Source organism: Elgaria multicarinata, chromosome 8, assembly GCF_023053635.1.
Source record: "Elgaria multicarinata webbii isolate HBS135686 ecotype San Diego chromosome 8, rElgMul1.1.pri, whole genome shotgun sequence".
NCBI lineage: Eukaryota > Metazoa > Chordata > Lepidosauria > Squamata > Anguidae > Elgaria > Elgaria multicarinata.
In genome coordinates this window covers 10,466,079-10,486,285 of record NC_086178.1, presented here as the reverse complement: position 1 = coordinate 10,486,285, position 20,207 = coordinate 10,466,079, and the positions used below count along the sequence as shown (strand labels likewise).

The window sequence follows — 20,207 nt, the reverse complement described above, 5'->3', positions numbered from 1 at the left end:
GGGGGACGTGCCCGGGGGAGGGGGAAGTAGCTGCCAGTTCAAGACAGCCACCAACAGCTCTGAGAAGAAGTAAAACGCTCACTTCAACTCATAACAGGCATTGCTCCACCACTGAAAAGTGACCATTCACTTCAACTCATGATAGGCATTGCTCCACCGTTTTACTCTCTTTGGAAGGCTCTATGGCCTTCCAGTGCAGGAGAGAGTGGGGGCACGTCCACGATGAGATGCCCTAGGGGAGCTCATCCCCTTGCACCACATCGATTCAGTTGTTCACCAAGGTTAGGGTGGGGAGCAGTGCTGTGTTTTCTATCTCTTATTCTTGGCTTAGTATATGATTTCAGGTTGTGTTTGTGCATTTGGTGGGGCTACTGTGTTAAAAAACACGGGGAAAAGCCCGTTCAGATGAAGAAAGAGAAGTTTCCCAGAATCCCAAGTTACCTGTTTTGCCTATGCCCTCCTCCAACTTTGGGATCATCATGACCGGGAGCTGACTCTGCCCCTCAGCCCTTTGAAAAAGGTATTTTTCCCGCCGATTTTTAAAAAACTTCTAGCCCGCGACCCGTACGATGCAGAAAGTTGAGAGTGGTCTCAAAATGACCCCCATCCACGACTCTCTGTGCACAAGAATTTTCAGAACGATAGCTTAAACCCCCCCCCAGTTATCCCCGATTCTTTCCCTCAATGCAATCCTATGGGCGAAAAGCCGAAACGCCGTTTGAGCCCCGCGGTTGACCCGATTTTTAAAAAAATATTGCACGTGAACCACAGCACGCAGAAAGTTGAGAGTGGTCTCAAAATGACCCCCATCCACGACTCTCTGTGCACAAGAATTTTCAGAACGATAGCTTAACCCCCCCCCCAGTTATCCCCGATTCTTTCCCTCAATGCAATCCTATGGGCGAAAAGCCGAAACACCGTTTGAGCCCCGCGGTTGACCCGATTTTTAAAAAATTATTGCACGTGAACCACAGCACGCAGAGAGGTGAGAGTGGTCTCAAAATGACCCCCATCCACGACTCTCTGTGCACAAGAATTTCCAGAACGATAGCTTCAAAAACAATGTAGTTATGCGCGATTATTTGCCGCAATGCAATCCTATGGCGAAATGTTTTCAAGATGGCGACCGGAGCGCTCCGACTGAACTCGGAGCTCCGAAAAATGGTCGCTTCTCTTCGCCTTGCTTCTAGGGGGTCCGCGGTCCGCTCCTACTCCGCCTCTGGGTAAGGCGGAGCAGGCCAATCCGCTACTGCTTCTACGCTCCTAATCGGAGCGGAGCACATCCCTATTAAACATGATTATTGGAATGATAATCCACCCAGAGCAGTTTGGCTTTATGCCAAAAAGGTACATAGCAGATCCTGTCAGACGATTATTTAGCGTTATTAACTATTGCAAAATACATAAATCCCCTTTAGCTATCATTGCTTTAGACCTATATAAAGCTTTCGATAACGTGAATTGGACCTTTTTATTAAATTCCTCTCTTTATCATAAATTTGGGCCTAAATTTTCAATGATATTAAACACAATTTATGCCCCAACAACAACTAAAATTTAAATTAATAACTCCCTTTCCCGAACTAATAATCTATATTCTAGAACAAAGCAAGGTGGTCCCCTCTCTCCTTTACTTTTCACATTAGTAATAGAATTCTTAGCGAATAAACTACGGCAACATCCCAATATTATAGGAATACAAATTAAAGAACAGTACCATCTATTAAGCATGTATGCTGATGACACAATTCTAATGCTTAGTGATCCATCTCAGGCCATCCCATATTTACTTGCAGAATTGCAGTCTTTTCAAGAAGTAGCAGGACTAAAAGTGAACTACAATAAATCTGATTTATTATGTTTCAATTAGGGGTGTGCTCCGCTCCGATTAGAATCAGAGAATCAGAAGCGAATTGGCCTGCTCCGCCTTGCCCAGAGGCAGAGTTGAAGCAGACCACGGACCCTTAGAAGCAAGGCGAAGAGAAGCGCCCATAGTCGGAGTGCTTCTCTTTCCACGGAGCGCTCCGATTGCCATTTTGAAAAATTTCACCCATAGGATTGCATTGCGGAAAAGAATAGGGGATAACTGTGTTGTTTTTTAAGCTATCTTTCTGAAACTTCTTGTGCTTAGAGAGTCATGGCTGGGGGTCATTTTGAGCCTTCTCTCAGCTCTCTGCATGGTGCGGTTCGCTTGCTATAATTTTTTGGAAAAATTGGGTAAAAAAACTGGGACAGCGGGTAAAACGGCAGTTTTTTCTGGGTTGTTTTGTTTTTTTGTAGTGACTCCCAATCCTGATGAGAATTGATCACCTCATGAAGCATCCTCCAATCCCAGCGTTGGAGGGGGGGACTAAGGCAGAGCCACCCTGAGAGCTTTCAGCTTTCAGCGTCTTTGTGGGTTGTCGTTTGTGGGGAGAGGAGTTAGTTAGGTGCTGCTGCTGTGTTTGTTGGAGGAGATAGATTAGGATTTAGTGTGTCTGACTTTGTTTGCTTCTTTCTTACTTTTTGCTTAGTTTGCTCTGTATTTTTCCCTTACTTTGATTTAATATAAACTTTATTTTTAAATTTTGGAGTGTTTGTTTGTTTGGTTCCCCCCCTTCCCCCTCTTAAAGCCTGACTGTGTTTCATTTTCCTTCTTTCTTCTATATACAAAAAAATAAAAAAAATAAAAAAAATATTCTCTATTTCTTCTCTCTCTCTCTCTCTCTCCCTCTCCCTCTCTCTGTTTGTGTGTATGTGTGTGTGTGTTACTTGGACTGTGTGTGTGACTGTGTTATTGTGTGAGTGTGCTGTGTGCACTGCTTGTGAAGTGCAAAACAGCCACAGATTGAGCATTTCAAATCCTGTTTGGGCAAACAAATCCTGTTTGTTTCCTGACTTGGAGCTGAGCAGAAGCAGGGAAGAGCAGCTGGCCCAGATCAAGTAGAAGCTACAAAAGTAAGCCAGTTCCCAGAGAGAGAGCAAACAGAGAGAGAGCTAACACGAAGAGCAAACAGGAGTTTGACAGAGGGAGTTCAGCAGGGGAGGCCAAGGGGGAGGCCTCTAAGAAAAAAAGAGGGGGGGAAACAAAGAAAAACATAAAGAGAAACCCATCCACCCACAACCCCCCCAAAAAAACCAACCAAAAAATCTTATTTTCCCTTAAGACATACTTATATAGTTTTGTACCTTCAGAGAGGACAGGACAAAGTAAAGGCAATTTCACTTTAAACAGAAAGGAATAAACAAAGCAGAAATAGACAATATGGATGGAAAGGAGCCCCTCGAAGTGGTGACCTGCAAAGGGTATGCAATGTTCGTGTTTCTGCCTGAGCTCAACATGGTGTACACCTGCAACAAGTGCAAGCTGGTGTCACTTTTGGAAGAAAAAGTGAGAGGACTTGAGCGGCGAGTGTCCACCCTCCAAAAGAATAAGAGAAGATGAGGAGTTCTTAGACCGAATGGTGGAACTGCAAAAGCAACAAGAAGCACACGAGATTGAAGAGCAACAGCCAGCTGAAGCAGAAGTGGAGTATGCTGATGGGAGGAAAGCCAATGAAGAGGAAACTCTCTGGAAAAGAGTGACAGTTAGGAGCAGAAGAACTATTATTATTATTATTATTATTATTATTTATTTATTTATTTATTTATATAGCACCATCTGCACCAGTGGAACCATTAGAGCAAAGCAACCGCTTTCAGTTTCTGGAGGATGGGTCTGAAGGACAGTTTGCAGAGGAAGAAGTACAGGAGACACCATGCAACAATGAACAAGAGGCAGAAGGTAGGTCAACCAAGAAGAAGAGAAGAGTAGTTGTTGTGGGAAACTCCCTGCTGCGTGGGATTGACACCCAAGTATGTCGTGAAGACCCATGGACTCGCCAGGTGTGCTGTCTCCCTGGAGCACAGATTAGAGATGTGACCCCTTTCTTCTCATCCATGTGGGAACAAATGATGTCGCCAAGCAGAGCTACGAAGAAATCATTTCAGACTTTGAAGTTCTGGGAAAGAAACTGAAGAACTTTGGGGCCCAGGTAGTTTTCTCATCCATCCTCCCGGTTCTTGGAAGAGGATTAGAAAGGGAAAGAAAAATACTCCGGATGAACGACTGGCTATGAAGGTGGTGCCGATGTGAGAATTTTGGATTCTGAGACCACGGGCTACGCTACTTGGAACATGGACTGCTGGCAAGGGATGGGTTGCACCTCACAAGGGCTGGAAAGAATGTGTTCGGCCACAGCATGAAGAACTTCATCAGGAGGGCTTTCAACTGAATCTTACGGGGGTGGGAGACGTAAACCTCGAGGCAACAATGGATGAAGGCCAAGGCACTACAGTACAGAGAACAGCTCCAATAGTGTCCCAAAATAGTGTCCGCAACAATGTAGGAACAAAGCCAGACTATAAAACACATGGTCTTCGATGTCTATATACTAATGCCCAGAGCATGGGAAACAAACAGAATGAACTTGAACTCTTATTACATGAAGGCAAATACGACTTGATAGGTATAACTGAAACTTGGTTGGATGACTCCCATGACTGGAATATAGCAATTGAAGGATATAACTTGTTCAAAAAGAACAGAAGAAATAGAAAGGGAGGTGGAGTTGCACTATATGTTAAAAATACCTATCCCTGCACAGAAATACAGGCGGATCAGACAGGGAGCCCCATCGAGAGCATCTGGATTAAAATAAATGGGGCAAGGAATAAAAAGAACATGATAATTGGAGTCTACTACCAACCACCCAATCAAGGAGAAGACAAGGATGAAACTTTTGAGAAACAAATTGCCAGTGTTTCAAGGAAGTGTGATGTAGTAGTGATGGGGGACTTCAATTACCCTGATATCTGTTGGGAGACCAATACTGGCAAAAGTGGCCCTTCCAAGAAATTCCTGACATGTGTGGGTGATAACTTTCTCCTACAGAAAGTGGAAGAAGGAACTAGAGGATCGGCAATCCTTGACTTGATATTGACCAATAGAGATGACATAGTGGATAAAGTGGCAGTTACGGGAACTCTGGGGGAAAGTGACCACATCATACTTGAATTCTTGATTATGAAGGAGACAAAAGTTGAGTGTAGCCATACATGTACTCTGGATTTTAGGAAAGCTGATTTTAATAAACTCAGAACTATGATAAGTAAGGTCCCATAGCAAATGAGCCTAATGAGAAAAGGAGTGCAGGATGGGTGGGAGTATTTAAAAAAGGAAATTTTAAAGGCACAGTTACAAATAATTCCAACAAGGAGAAAAGATAGAAGACAACAGAGGATACCAATGTGGCTCCACAAAAAGCTTAGAGACGACCTGAAAACAAAAAGGGATACATATAGGAAGTGGAAGGAAGGTCAAGCTACCAAAGAAGAGTACAGACAAGTGGCGCAGAAGTGCCAAAATGGCGTCAGGAAGGCTAAAGCTGTGAATGAGCTGAGATTAGCGAGGGATGCTAAAAGCAATAAAAAGGCTTTCTTCAGATACGTGAGTAGTAAAAGACAGAGGAAAGAAATGGTGGTTCAACTGCTTAATGAGGATGGCAAATTGATAACAGATGACAAAGAAAAGGCTGAAGAGCTCAATTCCTACTTTACCTCAGTCTTCTCCTAAAAGCAGGTCTATGACCCCCCCTGGACTGGTTAGGCCTCATCTAGAGTATTGCGTCCAGTTCTGGGCTCCACAATTCAAGAAGGATGCAGACAAGCTGGAGCATGTTCAGAGGAGGGCAACCAGGATGATCAGGGGTCTGGAAACAAAGCCCTATGAAGAGAGACTGAAAGAACTGGGCATGTTTAGCCTGGAGAAGAGAAGATTGAGGGGAGACATGATAGCACTCTTCAAATATTGGGAAAGGTTGTCACACAGAGGAGGGCCAGGATCTCTTCTCGATCCTCCCAGAGTGCAGGACACGGAATAACGGGCTCAAGTTAAAGGAAGCCAGATTCCAGCTGGACATCAGGAAAAACTTCCTGACTGTTAGAGCAGTGCAATAATGGAATCAGTTTCCTAGGGAGGTTGTGGGCAGAACAGTCCATGTCTGAAAATGGGGTGTCCGATTTTCATAAATTCCCCAAACATCAGAGGATGATGGGATTGGCTTGAGTCTTGGCAAGCATTTGTATCCATGGATGATCTATTATGTTGCTGAGTTTGAGGTTTCTAACGTAAAAATTGATGTAGTTCTAGCATGGGACTTTATTTGGGGTGAGTTAAAAGGTTTAAGCCCCGCCAAAAATCAGGGGATGATGGGATTTGCTTGAAACTTGGCATGAATGTGCATCTAGATGGCATCTGTGAGTGTGCCTACTTCAAATTTTTTTATCTGTCAAAATGTCAGAGAACAATCCATGTCTGAAAATGGGGTTTCCGATTTTCATAAATTCCCCAAAAATCAGGGGATGGTGGGATTTGCTTGAAACTTGGCATGAATGTGGATCTCAATGGCATCTGTAAGGGTGCCCACTTCAAAAAAATTATCTGTCAAAATGTCGGAGAACAGTCCATATCTGAAAATGGGGTGTCCGACTTTCAAAAATTACCCAAAAAGCAGGGGACACTTGTATTGGCTTGAGGCTTGGCATGCATGTGTATACATCCATGAGGTGTCATGGTGCTGAACTTGAGGTTTCTAACTTTAACAGAAAAAAAGTTGTATACTTTTTTGGATTTCAATGCAAGCCTATGGGGGAAAAGCAGAGCTCCGATCCGGATCCGGAGCTCCGCAGTGGAGCGGAGCGGACTATAGGCAGAGCCGGGCGGAGCGAAATGGCCTGATCCGCAAATTGTGGATCTGGAAGAGAAGCGGATCAGGGAGTCTGTGCACACCCCTAGTTTCAATATCTCTCCCAATACTCATTTGAGTATATCTAAACAATCAAAAATACCATTGGTACATTCCTCTTTTAGATACCTTGGTGTGCATATACCTAGAAATATAAACAAGCTCTATAAGGTTAATTATGGGATGCTGTGGGAGAAAAATATTGTCGATATAAAAAGATGGGAGCGTTTAAATTTATCTCTCTCAAGCCGCATCTCAGTAGTTAGAATGATGATCCTCCCTATACTTACATATCTTTTTTATGTTCTCCCTTTGGAAATACCAATTGGATGTTTTAAAAAATTGCAAGCCAGGATTGAAAAAATTATCTTCAAAAGTAAGAAACATCGGTCGTCAAAGACATTTCGATATAGACCTATGACAGAGTTGTGGAGTATCCCACAACTACGACTGTACTATGAAGTTTAATAGCATCGACACTTGTTGACATTTATGGCTGATAATCAAAATAACTATAGGTCAAATATTGAAGCGGCTTTATTAAACCGGGAAACAATTCTTATGACCCCCCTAACACAGTGTTTCTAGGGATCATTTCCAAACACAAAAAGAAAACAGAATATAATAAAGAGAAGGTGAGTACAGCTTCATACAATGCTTTACAGTAGGGGTGTGCACGGACCCCCCGCTCCGCTTCACTTGCAGATCCACCATTTTCTGGATCGGGCCGCTCCACCCCGCCCCGCTCCGCCCACTTCCGCTCCACTCCGCCCGGAGCTCCGGATCCAGATCTGGAGCTCCGTTTCCCCCCCCCCATAGGCTTGCATTGAAAGCTAAAAAATTATACAACTTTTTTTTTGTTCAAGTTAGAAACCTCATGTTTGGCACCATGACACCTCATGGGGATATACACACGCACGCCAAGTTTCAAAGCAATCCCATCATCCCCTGATTTTTGGCGAATTTTTGAAAATCGGGCACCCCACACACAACATCCCTGCGAGGTGGGCAGGGGAGGAGGGAGGGAAGGCAGGCAGGCATGCAGCTGGCATTTCTGGGGGCATAAGGAAGTGAGCCAAGGATAAGCCAGTAATGCATATAAAATGGAATCAATCAATCAATAAACAAAGGAGGGGTGGAATTAAAAGCAGCAGTGTTGCTCAATAAACAGCAAGAAGAATTTTTTTAAAAAGGCTATATCTGTCTTTTACCAGCAATAGGGGGACGTGCCCAGGGGAGGGGGAAGTAGCTGCCAGTTCAAGACACTGACAGCCACCAACAGCTCTGAGAAGAAGTAAAACGCTCACTTCGACTCATAACAGGCATTGCTCCACCACTGAAAAGTGACCATTCACTTCAACTCATGATAGGCATTGCTCCACCGTTTTACTCTCTTTGGAAGGCTCTAATGGCCTTCCAGTGCAGGAGAGAGTGGGGGCACGTCCACGATGAGACGCCCTAGGGGAGCTCATCCCCTTGCACCACATCGATTCAGTTGTTCACCAAGGTTAGGGTGGGGAGCAGTGCTGTGTTTCTATCTCTTATTCTTGGCTTAGTATATGATTTCAGGTTGTGTTTGTGCATTTGGTGGGGCTACTGTGTTAAAAAACACGGGGAAAAGCCCGTTCAGATGAAGAAAGAGAAGTTTCCCAGAATCCCAAGTTACCTGTTTTGCCTATGCCCTCCTCCAACTTTGGGATCATCATGACCGGGAGCTGACTCTGCCCCTCAGCCCTTTGAAAAAGGTATTTTTCCCGCCGATTTTTTAAAAACGTCTAGCCCGCGACCCGTACGATGCAGAAAGTTGAGAGTGGTCTCAAAATGACCCCCATCCACGACTCTCTGTGCACAAGAATTTTCAGAATGATAGCTTAAACCCCCCCCCCCAGTTATCCCTGATTCTTTCCCTCAATGCAATCCTATGGGCGAAAAGCCGAAAACGCAGTTTGAGCTGCGCGGTTGACCCGATTTTCACAAAAACATAGCACGCGACCCAGACAACGCAGAGAGGTGAGAGTGGTCTCAAAATGACCCCCATCCACGACTCTCTGTGCACAAGAATTTTCAGAATGATAGCTTCAAAAACAACGTAGTTATGCGCGATTATTTGCCGCAATGCAATCCTATGGCGAAATGTTTTCAAGATGGTGACCGGAGCGCTCCGCCTGAACTCGGAGCTCCGAAAAATGGGCGCTTCTCTTCGCCTTGCTTCTAGGGGGTCCGCGGTCCGCTCCTACTCCGCCTCTGGGTAAGGCGGAGCAGGCCAATCCGCTACTGCTTCTACGCTCCTAATCGGAGCGGAGCACATCCCTACTTTATAGGCACCAGTTTTAAAAGACCCAGATATGTGGAGAGGGGTTTGCCAAAAACTGCCCAAGATTATTTCCATGTTTACATGTGCCCCCCTCTAGCACCCACTCCTTACAAGAGGCCTGGATTTCAAAATGGCCATAGGAATACATGGGAATGATGCCACAAGCCCCTCAAGAAACAGAGGAAGCTGAAAATGCTTGAGGGGGTTCAAATTAGCACCCCAAGCATCCTAAGAGTCTGTGCTTGAAACATGTTGCACCAAACTGCCGCCCTTCTTGTGCACAACCATAATTTATTAGATTGTAAGCCTGAGGGCAGGGACTGTCTTTTTTCCTAAGTGTAAGCCGCTCTGAGAGCCTTTTTTAGCTGAGGAGCGGGGTATAAGTATGATAAATAAATAAATAAATAAATAAATAAATAAATAAATAAATAAATATTAGGTATCCTTCAGAATGGCCATAGGAAAGAATTAGGCTGTGACAGGCAGACCCACAGAAAAGAGGGGGATCCCCCAAACTACTCATGGAGGTTCAAATTTGCACCCTAAGCATCTTAAGACTGTGTGCTGGATGAAAGCACCTTCAGACTGGCCCCTTCTTGCACACAGCCATACTATTAGGTGTCCTTCCAAACGGCCATACGAAAGCATTGGGCTGTGACAGGCAGCCCCACAAAAAAGAGGGGGAGACCCAATAGTGCTGGTGGAAGCTTGAGATAAGTTCCTAAGCAGCCTAAGAATCTCTTCTGGAGGCATGCTCCATTGGAATGGCCCCACATTGCGCACGGCCACATTAGGTTCCTCCAACTATCAAAATGATAAAGTACTAAAGATTTTGGTGTCGTTGAAGAAGCCACTGGGGCTTTCATAGTGGGGCAGGGGCAATCCAAAGGTGCTCTCTTCTGCTCTTATCCTAGGCAGGTGCACGGCAGGCAAGGGGAGAGACTAAACAAAATAGGTTGGTTATACATATGGAAGGGTGGAAGAGGGAATATCCCAGGAGGATGAAGCAGGAATCTGAGAGAGAAAGTGGGATGGGGCCATAGCTCAATGCAGCAGAGCTCATGCTTCATGTGCAGAAGGTCCAAAGTTCAGGCCCTGGCTGCTCCAGGTTGGGCAAGGAAAGATTCCATCCTGAAAGCCAGGAGATTGCTGCCAGTCAGTGTCAACAATACTGGGCTAGATGGATCAATGGTCTAAGTCAGTATAAGGCAGCCTCCAATGTTCCTATATTCCTAAAGGAAAACTGGGAGAGAGAAGGCAGAGAGGAGAGGTGCTGCACATGGCCAGAAGCTGCAGAGGTGAGGATGCAAGGAAGGCTGGTGTTCATGTAGTAACTTGAAATAATCTGATTTGTTTGATTGCCACATTTTTGTTCTCTATTTTGACCCAAATGGCAGATAGCGAAGAAATATGGAAATATTTGCTGCTTGTGGCTAGGACATCAGCCTGTGATATTTGTGTCTGGACTCCAAGCTGTGAAAGAAGTGCTGATCAACCATAAAGAAGAATTCTCTGACCGACCACTGTCTAATTTCGGAAAAGCTGTAGGAAGAGGAAGGGGTAAGTTGGGAAGCGTAAGAACTTGTATTGCTCCTATTTTCTAGAGAAAATCCTATGAAAGTTTCAGTCGAGATATCGTTAGCAGGTGAAATCAGGAAATAGCAGTTAAACGGTATTTACCAGCTGTTAAGAGGATTGCGACATACACGGTACAATAGAGCATTACCTTCACTCAGAAGACAACAAATTAGACCTGAAATAGTTGTGATGAAAGTTCTCAAGGGCAAGTCTTGCTGGTTTGAAAGTTATACCTGGAAAAGCCACTGTCAGCAGGTGGAGGGACCATTTGGCAGGAGGGATGTCTTGGGCTCCTGACGAGGTCCTGGGGCATTCTTCTCCTCCTCCTCCCAACCTGGCTACCACGGCAGCAGTGGGGGGAGGAGAGTGCCTGCACACATAAGCAACTTGGGGATTATGGAAGTAACTGTGTGCATGTTGGCAGTTCGGTTAGGGGATGGACGTGTTTCCTGGGCACTTGCTGGGTTGTTCCTCAGCTCTCATGGGATGGCATTGAGGATGGCTCAGCTGGTGCCCACCACAACCAGACAGACGTGGCTCAATGTATCCCTAGTTGGAAGAGAGATCAAGGAAGCAGAGCTCAGAACTGGGAAAAGAAAGAAGTGTCCCAGTTTGAGAGGATCTTGCTGGCAGAAAGTCTTCAGGCCAGAGATGGTGTCTCAGGAGAGCAGGAAGGTGTGAGATTATGGTGGAGCTTCAAGCAGGCAACATAACCCAGCACCAGAAGGATTTATGCAGAGGTCTGACCAGAGGAGATTTCAAGGAAAGGAATCACCTTAGAAGACAGAAGAAGCAGGAAGAGGAAGACTGTTGTACAGCCTTGATTTCTGGCTGTGTGGAATTTAGGGGTGTGCTCTGCTCTGATTAGAATCGGAGAATCAGAAGCGAATTGGCCTGCTCCGCCTTCCCCAGAGGCAGAGTAGAAGCGGACCGTGGACGCTTAGAAGCATGGCAAAGAGAAGCAGCCATAGGAGAAGCGCTTCTCTTTTCGTGCAGCGCTCCGCCCGCCATTTTGGATCATTTCGCCCATAGGATTGCATTGCGGAAAAGAATAGGGGATAACTGTGTTATTTTTTAAGCTATCTTTCTGAAACTTCTTGTGCTTAGAGAGTCTTGGCTGGGGGTCATTTTGAACCTACTATCAGCTCTCTGTGTGGTGCGGTTCGCTTGCTATAATTTTTTTTAAAACATGTGTAAAAAAACCCGGGAAAGGGTAAAAGCGGCTTTTTTTGTGGGTTTTTTTAGCGATGACAGGCACATTCAACTCCCAATCCTGATGAGAATTGATGACCTCATGAAGCATCCTCCAATCCCAGCGTTGGAGGGGGGACTAAGGCAGAGCCACCCTGAGAGCTTTCTCCTTCAGTCTCTTTGTGGGTTGGCGTTCGTGGAGAGAGGAGTTAGTTTATAGGTGCTGCTGCTGTGTTTGGAGTTGGAGGAGATTAGTTTAGGATTTAGCTTGGGTTGTGTGTGTGTTTGTTTGCTTGTTTCAAGCAAATCCCATCATCCCCTGATTTTTGGCGGGGCTTTAACCTCAAATGCATTACCCGTAACCGCAATTCACACCCCTTTTGATATCTCCATCAATGTTCATGTTAGAAACCTCAAACTTGGATCCATGATAGCTTATCCATGGGTACACATGCATGCCAAGACTCATGCCAATCCAAGCCTCCCCTGATTTTTGGGAAATTTTTGAAAATCGGACACCCCATTTTCAAACATGGGATTTGCTCTGACATTTTGACAGATAAAAAAAATGAACTGTGCACCCTTGCAGATGCCATATAGATCCACAATCATGGCAAGTTTCAAGCAAATTCCATCATCTCCTGATTTTTGGCGGGGCTTAAACCTTTTAACTCTCCCCAAATCAAGTCCCATGCTAGAACTATGTCAATTTTCATGTTAGAAACCTCAAGTTCGGCACCATGACACCTCATGGACGTATTCACACGCATGCCAAGACTGAAGCCAATCCAAGCCTCCCCTGATTTTTGGGGAATTTTTGAAAATCGGACACCCCAGTATCTCAGGGATTTAAAGCTGCAGACAGCTCAATAGGACCATTTCAAAGGAAATCCCAACATGCCATGAATTGGGGAGTAGATAAACCTATATGAATCTTCTTCCACTCTTGAAAAATTGATTTGGTACTTCAAAAAGTCTAAGTGAGAGCAGGAAGGACTTATCCCCTGAGTCAAAGCAACACACACACAAACCATCCCTGCGAGGCGGTCACAGAGGAGGAGGACAGGCAGGCAGATGTAGTATGGGGGAGTCAGATGCCCCACTACAGCAGCACCCCAGGGGGAAGGCACGCAGGCAGGCAGGCAGCTGACATTTCTGGGGGCACAAGGAAGTGATGCAAGGATGGCTTGTTTCTTTCTAAGCCAGCAGTAACACATTGCAAAGTGCAAACCATCCCTGTGAGGCGGTCACAGAGGAGGAGGAGGACAGGCGGGCAGAGAGCCAGGCAGAGATATGCCATAGATCTAGTATGGGGGAGTCAGTCCTGGCTGATGCCCCACCACGGACTTGCCTGTTTGATTTTCACAGCAGGAGAGGCGGCCTGCTTACTGGTGCCAGCCTGAGCCTTCCCTTGACCACCACTGCTTTCAGCACGCCCAGCCACAGACGTGTGCCTGCTACCTCTTTTCATGATGATAATAATATAATATAATACTAATACTAATAATAATATGTATAATAATATAATACTAATGCTAATACTACTACTAATATGTATTTAGGGAAATGGGACAGGTGTGTGTGCTTTGCCCAAACAGGATTTGAATTTGAAATGCTCGAACTGGCTGTTTTGCACTTCACAAGCAGTGCACTCAGCACACTCACACAATAACACAGTTACACACACTGTCCAAGTAACACACACACACACACACACACACAGAGAGAGAGAGAGAGAGAGAGAGAGAGAAGAAACAGAGAATATTTTTTTTTGGTATTTTTTGTATTTTTTTTTATATAGAAGAAAGAAGGAAGATGAAACACAGTCAGGCTTTAAGAGGGGGAAGGGGGGGAACCAAAAAAACAAACAAACACTCCAAAATTTTAAAATAAAGTTTATATTAAATCAAAGTAAGGGAAAAACACAGAGCAAACTAAGCAAACAGTCAGAAACAAGCAAACACACACACACACATCTCATGCTAAATCCTAATCTAATCTCCTCCAACTCCAAACACAGCTTGTCCCATTTCAATGGAGCAGATTCATGATGACATGATCCCAAAGTTGGAGGAGGGGATAGGCAAAACGGGATACTGTTTAAGTGATTGCATGTAAACTGGTCTGGAGAGGAATGAGCAAATATGAATGCTCAAAGCGAGAACCCAACACAGGGAGCAAGGTGTACATCCTGAAAGACCATGTGCTATTTTCCTCTGCCGTCCCCATCCTTTTTTCTTGTGTGTTGTGTCTTTTTATGTTTTTAAGCCTGCGGGTAGGGACCGTCTTAGTAACTTGGGATACTGGGAAACTTCTCTTTCTTAGTCTGAACGGACTTTTCCCAGTGTTTTTTAAAATTGTATCCACACCAAATGCACAAACACAACCTGGAATCATATACTAAGCAAATAAATAACAGATAGGAAACACACTGCTGCCCACCCTAACCTTGGTGAACAACTGAATAGATGTGGTGCAAGGAGATGAGGTCCCCTAGGGCATGTGGACGTGCCCAGTGCACTCCTTGGAGGGTCATCAGAGCCCACCAAAGAGTAACCAGTGGAGAAGCTAATGCCTGTTATGAGTTGAAGTAACAGGTAGCTTTTTAATTACCCCGTACCCTGGGCACGTCCACTTCCCTCTTACTGGTAAAAGACAGACATAGCCTTTTTAAAAAAAATCTTCTTGTTGTTTATTCAGCAGCACTGCTGCTTTTAATTCCACCCCTCCTTTATTTATTTATTTATTTATTTATTTATTTATTTATTCCATTTTACACCCTATTGCCCAAGCTCTCCTGGCTTTTCCTCTTCAGTGAAGTCAGGCAGGCTTTCATTGTGGTTCAACAGTACTGCTATTATTAACGTTATTATTTTGTTGTTGTTTAATAATGGGTGTGATCACAATGCAGTCAATCAACTCTGAAGCAAGGATCACAAAGCTTTACTCTTATCCTCCTAGCCTCCTAGTTATGGGATGCAAAAGAAAAGGCATCTCCCTGTGCTGCTGCTGCCTCACAGGGATGGTTTGCATTACTGGCATCCTTAGCTCACTTCCTTGTGCCCCCAGAAATGTCTGCTCCATGCCTGCCTTCTCGCCTCCGCCTGTGTGCTGTTGTTTTGGGGTATCTGCCGAGACTGACATCCCCATAGATCTATGGCATATCTTTGCCTGCCTCTCTGCCCGCCTGTCCTCCTCCTCTGTGCCCGCCTCGCAGGGATGGGTTTTGTGTGTCTTGCTTTGTCTCAGGGGCCAAGTCCTTCCTGCACTCACTTAGACTTTTTGAAGTTCCAAATCAATTTTTCAATTGTGGAAGAAGATTCATATAGGTTTATCTACTCCCCAATTCATGGCGTGTTGGGATTTCCTTTGACATGGCCCCATTGAGCTGTCTGCAGCTTTAAATCCCTGAGATACTGAGGTGTCCGATTTTCAAAATTTCCCCCCAAATCAAGGAAGGCTTGGATTGGCTTGAATCTTGGCATGCGTATGTATACATGGATAAGCTATCATGGTGCTGAACTTGAGGTTTCTAAGGTGAAAATTGATGTAGTTCTATCATGGGACTTGATTTGGGGTGAGTTAAAAGGTTAAATCCCCGCCAAAAATCAGGGGATGATGGGATTTGCTTGAAACTTGGCATGAATGTGGATCTAGATGGCATCTGTGAGAGTGTCCACTTCAAAAAAAATTCTGTCAAAATGTCAGAGCAAATCCCATGTTTGAAAATGGGGTGTCTGATTTTCAAAAATTCCCCAAAAATCAGGGGAGACTTGGATTGGCTTGAACTATCATGGTGCCAAGTTTGAGGCTTCTAACATGAAAATTGATGAAGATATCGAAAGGGGTGTGAATTGGGGTTACAGGTGATGCATTAGAGGTTAAAGCTCTGCCCAAAATCAGGGGATAATGGGATTTGCTTGAAACTTGCCATAATTGTGGAATTAGATGGCATCTGTGAGGGTGCCTCCTTCCAAGTTTTTATCTGTCAAATTGTCGGAGAACAGTCCATGTCTGAAAACGGGGTGTCCGATTTTCAAAAATTCCTCCAAAATCAGGGGAGGCATGGATTGGCTTGAGTCTTGACATGCATGTGTATACGTGCATAAGGTGTCATGGTGCCAAATTTGAGGTTTCTAACTTTAACAGAAAAAAAGTTGTAGACTTTTTTGGATTTCAATGCAAGCCTATGGGGGGAAAAAGCGGAACTCTGATCCGGATCCGGAGCTCCGCAGCGGAGCGGAGCGGACCACAGGCGGAGCAGGGTGGAGCGAAGTGGCCCGATCTGCAAATTGTGGATCTGGAAGAGAAGCGGATCGGGGGGTCCGTGCACACCCCTAGTGGAATTGGCTAGGGTGGACCTTAGGGGAGAAACCTGAGCACAAATTAGGCTGGGGAACACTCTCTTACATATTATAAAAAGTAACCAAACATATTTTAAACAATCTCAGCCTATTACTCATAAAGTGACATATAACCCCTTAATTTTTAAAATGTCTCTCTAGTTGTAAGTATCAATCGCCATAGGAACTGGGAAGCTGAATTTCTATAAGCAAAAGAGTTTTAGCATTAGTTGAATATAATTATAGCACGATTTCCTTACATTGAGATTTACTTTGGAGCTTTATTAAAACTGTGGCAGGGAGTTCCATAGATCCAAGTCTCAAAGTTTTGGAATGGATACCCAAGTTGTTCTGCTGCAGAAGCAGGCAGTGTTGTCAGTGGTATCAGTAACTGTACTGGATTGATTCTGCCTCAGCAATACAGTTCCTAGGTGCTAAAAGATTTAGTCGCCTTTGGACGCACAGGCATGATCTCCAGCAGATGTTGACTTTTCTAGGCTGGCAACCTCATGATTTTAACATGCATTTTGTGAGTAACAATTTCTCATTGGTTCTTGATGGCTTCAGGTATTATACTTTCAAACGGCCACACCTGGAAGCAGCAGAGAAGGTTTGCTCTAGTGACTCTGCGGAAGCTGGGGCTAGGGAATAAAGGCATGGAGTACCAAATACAAGAGGAGGTCCAGCAGCTGGTGGAGACTTTTGCACGTGCAAAGGGTATGTATGCTAGGAAATGATGTTGAAATGTGTCCCAATGTGCAGAAATCTTTTTGTGCTCTGTATGCAATTTCATTGATGTTATTTGAATTGTAATGCAAAAATAAGGGCTGTGCACTCCCTACCCGAACCACTTCAGAACCCGATCCAGATTGGGACCGAACTGGTTCGGGTCAAACTGGACCTCCCCCGATCCACTTTGGAACCAGATCCAGAGTGAGATCCGGAGGTCCAGATCGATATTCAGACCCCATCTTGCTCCCCTTCCCTACTTACTTGCCTCCGTGGTGGATGGCAGAGGCAGGTAAGTGGGGAAGGGGGGACAAAATGGGGGCCGAATAAGCCCGCCTCCATCCTTACCTAGGTCCATCGTCCATCATCTGTCCATGCGGCAGCTTCAACTGTGGCCTAGGCCTCAGGCCGGAAACAGGCCATGGCCTGTTACCGAACTGAAGTCTGGGCTGCAGTTGAAGCCACCGCCTGGACTGCGACGGACCCAGGTAAGCCCCCCTCTCCTCTTCCCCACTTACCAGGCTCTGATGCCATCGCCACATGGACCGCGGTGGCAGTGGACAGGGGAGCCAGGTAAGCTCCCTTTCCCCACTTACCTGTCTCCGGAGCTTCGGACCATTCTGAATCGCTTCGAACTGTTCCAAACCGCTTTGAGCCGATCCAGACCTCCCCCAATCCACTCCGGAACTGGGCTTCTGAGATCCGGATCCTCTTTGGATCCGGGTATCCATAACGGAGCGGAGCACACCCCTAGCAAAAATACCTTGCCAAAAAACCCTATTGTGAACCGCCCAGAGAGCTTCGGCTATTGGGCGGTATAGAAATGAAATAAATAAATAAATATTGACTCCTATGTACCACCATGAAATCCCACTCTGAGTATTAATAGGAGATGTTGGATTAATATCAATGTTTCCATTTTCAGGGCAGCCACTTGACCCTTGCTTTCCCATCACCAATGCAGTCTCCAACGTGATTTGTGCTGTGACATTTGGACACCGGTTTTCTGTTAAAGATGAAAAATTCCAGAAACTGGTTGAAGCCATTTATCTTACCATGAAATTTCCAGGCTCCATCTCTTATCTTGTGAGTAGGCTTTTTTTTTCTTACTGACTCAGACAGGTCTCTCTTTGATCCCTGTTGAAAATAACATTTTGCCAAAATGCACATGGCATGGAGGGGTGTCGTGCATTTTTGGCAAGGGTGAATTTGCACTAATGCAAATTGGTGCAAATTCTGGAAACGGGGGTGGGGGAGATTCCATGAAGAAACTGACGATGGAATGAAAGGCACTTAAGGATCCGTGAAAGACAGACATAATGGATTTTACAGAATCTGTGCATCCCCTAGTTTGTAATCTGCTTCATAGAATTCACTCTTCATCACAAAAGTTAAGGCTGCAGGAGCTATACTAGAGTGACCAGATACAAAAGAGAGCAGGGCTCCTGCAGCTTTAACTGTTGTGAGGAAGAAGAATTTCACCAGGTGCTGCATATTTACAAGTGACACCTGCTAAAATTCCCCTTTCAATACAACAGTTAAACAGACAAGAGCCCTGTCCTCCTTTTCACACGGGGAGCTTATGTAATATTGGAGGGGTGATCTAAACTGATTCAACCTTCATTATGGCTATGTTGAACCACTAATCCCTGGTTTGCCTGTGGCATCCCATTCTGTGGAAGGTCAGCTGGGATAGGATGGAGGGAAACCAGTTCAAATGGGGGGAGCATCTCACCTTCGTGGCAGCATCAGTGGACTGCATTGGAGTTATGTAAGCTTCATCTCACCAGGACTCAGATGATGTCAACTATGTCCTGCTGTGATTGTGGTCCTCCCCCCCCCCCCCCATAGTGGAATATTTTGCTGCGGTGAAAGTCTGGTTTTTCCAGGCATGCGAAAACACATCGCTCAAATTTCAAATTGTATTTTCATCCATCATGTTTTCAAGGGGCGGTATTGCTGATGAAGGAGAGGGCTGTGCAAATTCAAATCCTTTCCTCCTCCTGCTTATGAACTCCCCGCTCCCTCCTGGCAGTGAAACAGGAGCAGCTAAACCCCCCAAGTTGAACAAGCAAAAAGCAGCAGCAGCAAATCAATCAGCCAGTACAGCGAAGAAAGAAAGGAAGTGGGGAGAGACTCTTTAGATCTGTTTGTGTTTTTAACCATTTTCCACTGCAAAGGAACACATTGTTCCATAGGTCCATAAGAGCACTCTTCAAAGCAAGAAAAGGCTGTTCAGTTTCGCCCAAATGTCTGGTTAGTTTCAAGCAAAGTCCTTTGGCTGCTTCCGAATCAGTGTGTGTGTATGTTTGTGTCCTTTTCCATTCTACTTTGCCCCGTTCCCCTACCCCCTCCTTGCTCTCCATGAGGGTGGGGCTCCTCCCAACATCACAGACACAGGCTGTGTGACTCTTCCCTTGTTGATTCCTCTCCCTAAAAACATGTGTTGCTCTTGTTCTTATTTGAACGGGAGTTGGTGGGGGAAGGACACAGATCGTACTTCCATTCCTTTGAGCATGTGGAGCTGAGTGGGAGATGGCAGGAGACACAAACAGGGGGAAGCAGAGATGGAAACGTTCTCCATGGGGGGTTATCTTGCATCTCCCCACCTTTTTCTTTTCTTTTTTTAAAAATGGGGTGGGGTCCAGTTTTTATTGGGAGCCCCCACATGGGAAAGGATGGCTTAATCCTCTCACTAACTGTGATTTCACTCTCAGTTTGTATGTCACTGGAGGTCCTGGCACTGCGTTTGAAGTCTCTTCCTCCATACACTGGGAGTTGAGATGGCCACTTCCTACCTCGCTTCGCTCCCCCATCCCCCCTGTGTTTTCCCCCCTTTTTAAAGTTGCAAAAATTTAGACTGCAAACTGAGGGACTCTAATTTGGAAATGCATTCTGTTGAACTCAATGCGATTTATTTACTGAGGCCCTTGCTAGACTTGGGTTTGGCCTGTTGCGAACCCCGGCCTGGCCCCTGTGCATCCAGATGATGCACAGGGGATCCTGGGCTCAGGCAGCGGTAACCCTCCCTTGCTCAGGGATAACAGGCACTGGCTGTGGCCCGGTAATTCCCGTGGTCTTGGGCTGAGCCTGAGTCCATGGGTGTGTAGCCCATTCCACCACTTTTCCTGGCTACCACATTTACTTGCGAGTAGCCAGGAGGAGGAGTTGTCCCCACTTCAAACAATCAATAAATGGTAGGAGGAGGTACAAAGAAGACCTGGGGTGTGGGAATAAGATGTGTGAGTGAACCTCAACGGATCTGTGCAAAGCGCTACAGCAGAGGGG

The 20,207-nt window shown here is 45.4% G+C and overlaps 1 protein-coding gene across 1 annotated transcript in view; it reads left to right on the top strand.

Annotated features, from left to right (window-relative positions):
- The window catches only part of LOC134402411 (cytochrome P450 2J5-like), a 60,908-nt gene that overhangs the window by 15,825 nt on the left and 24,876 nt on the right, over positions 1-20,207 (top strand). Inside the window, exons 2-4 of the mRNA XM_063131841.1 lie at positions 10,476-10,638; positions 16,758-16,907; positions 17,845-18,005. Coding sequence (XP_062987911.1) covers positions 10,476-10,638; positions 16,758-16,907; positions 17,845-18,005 — 474 coding nt within the window. The remainder of the gene's footprint in view (positions 1-10,475; positions 10,639-16,757; positions 16,908-17,844; positions 18,006-20,207) is intronic.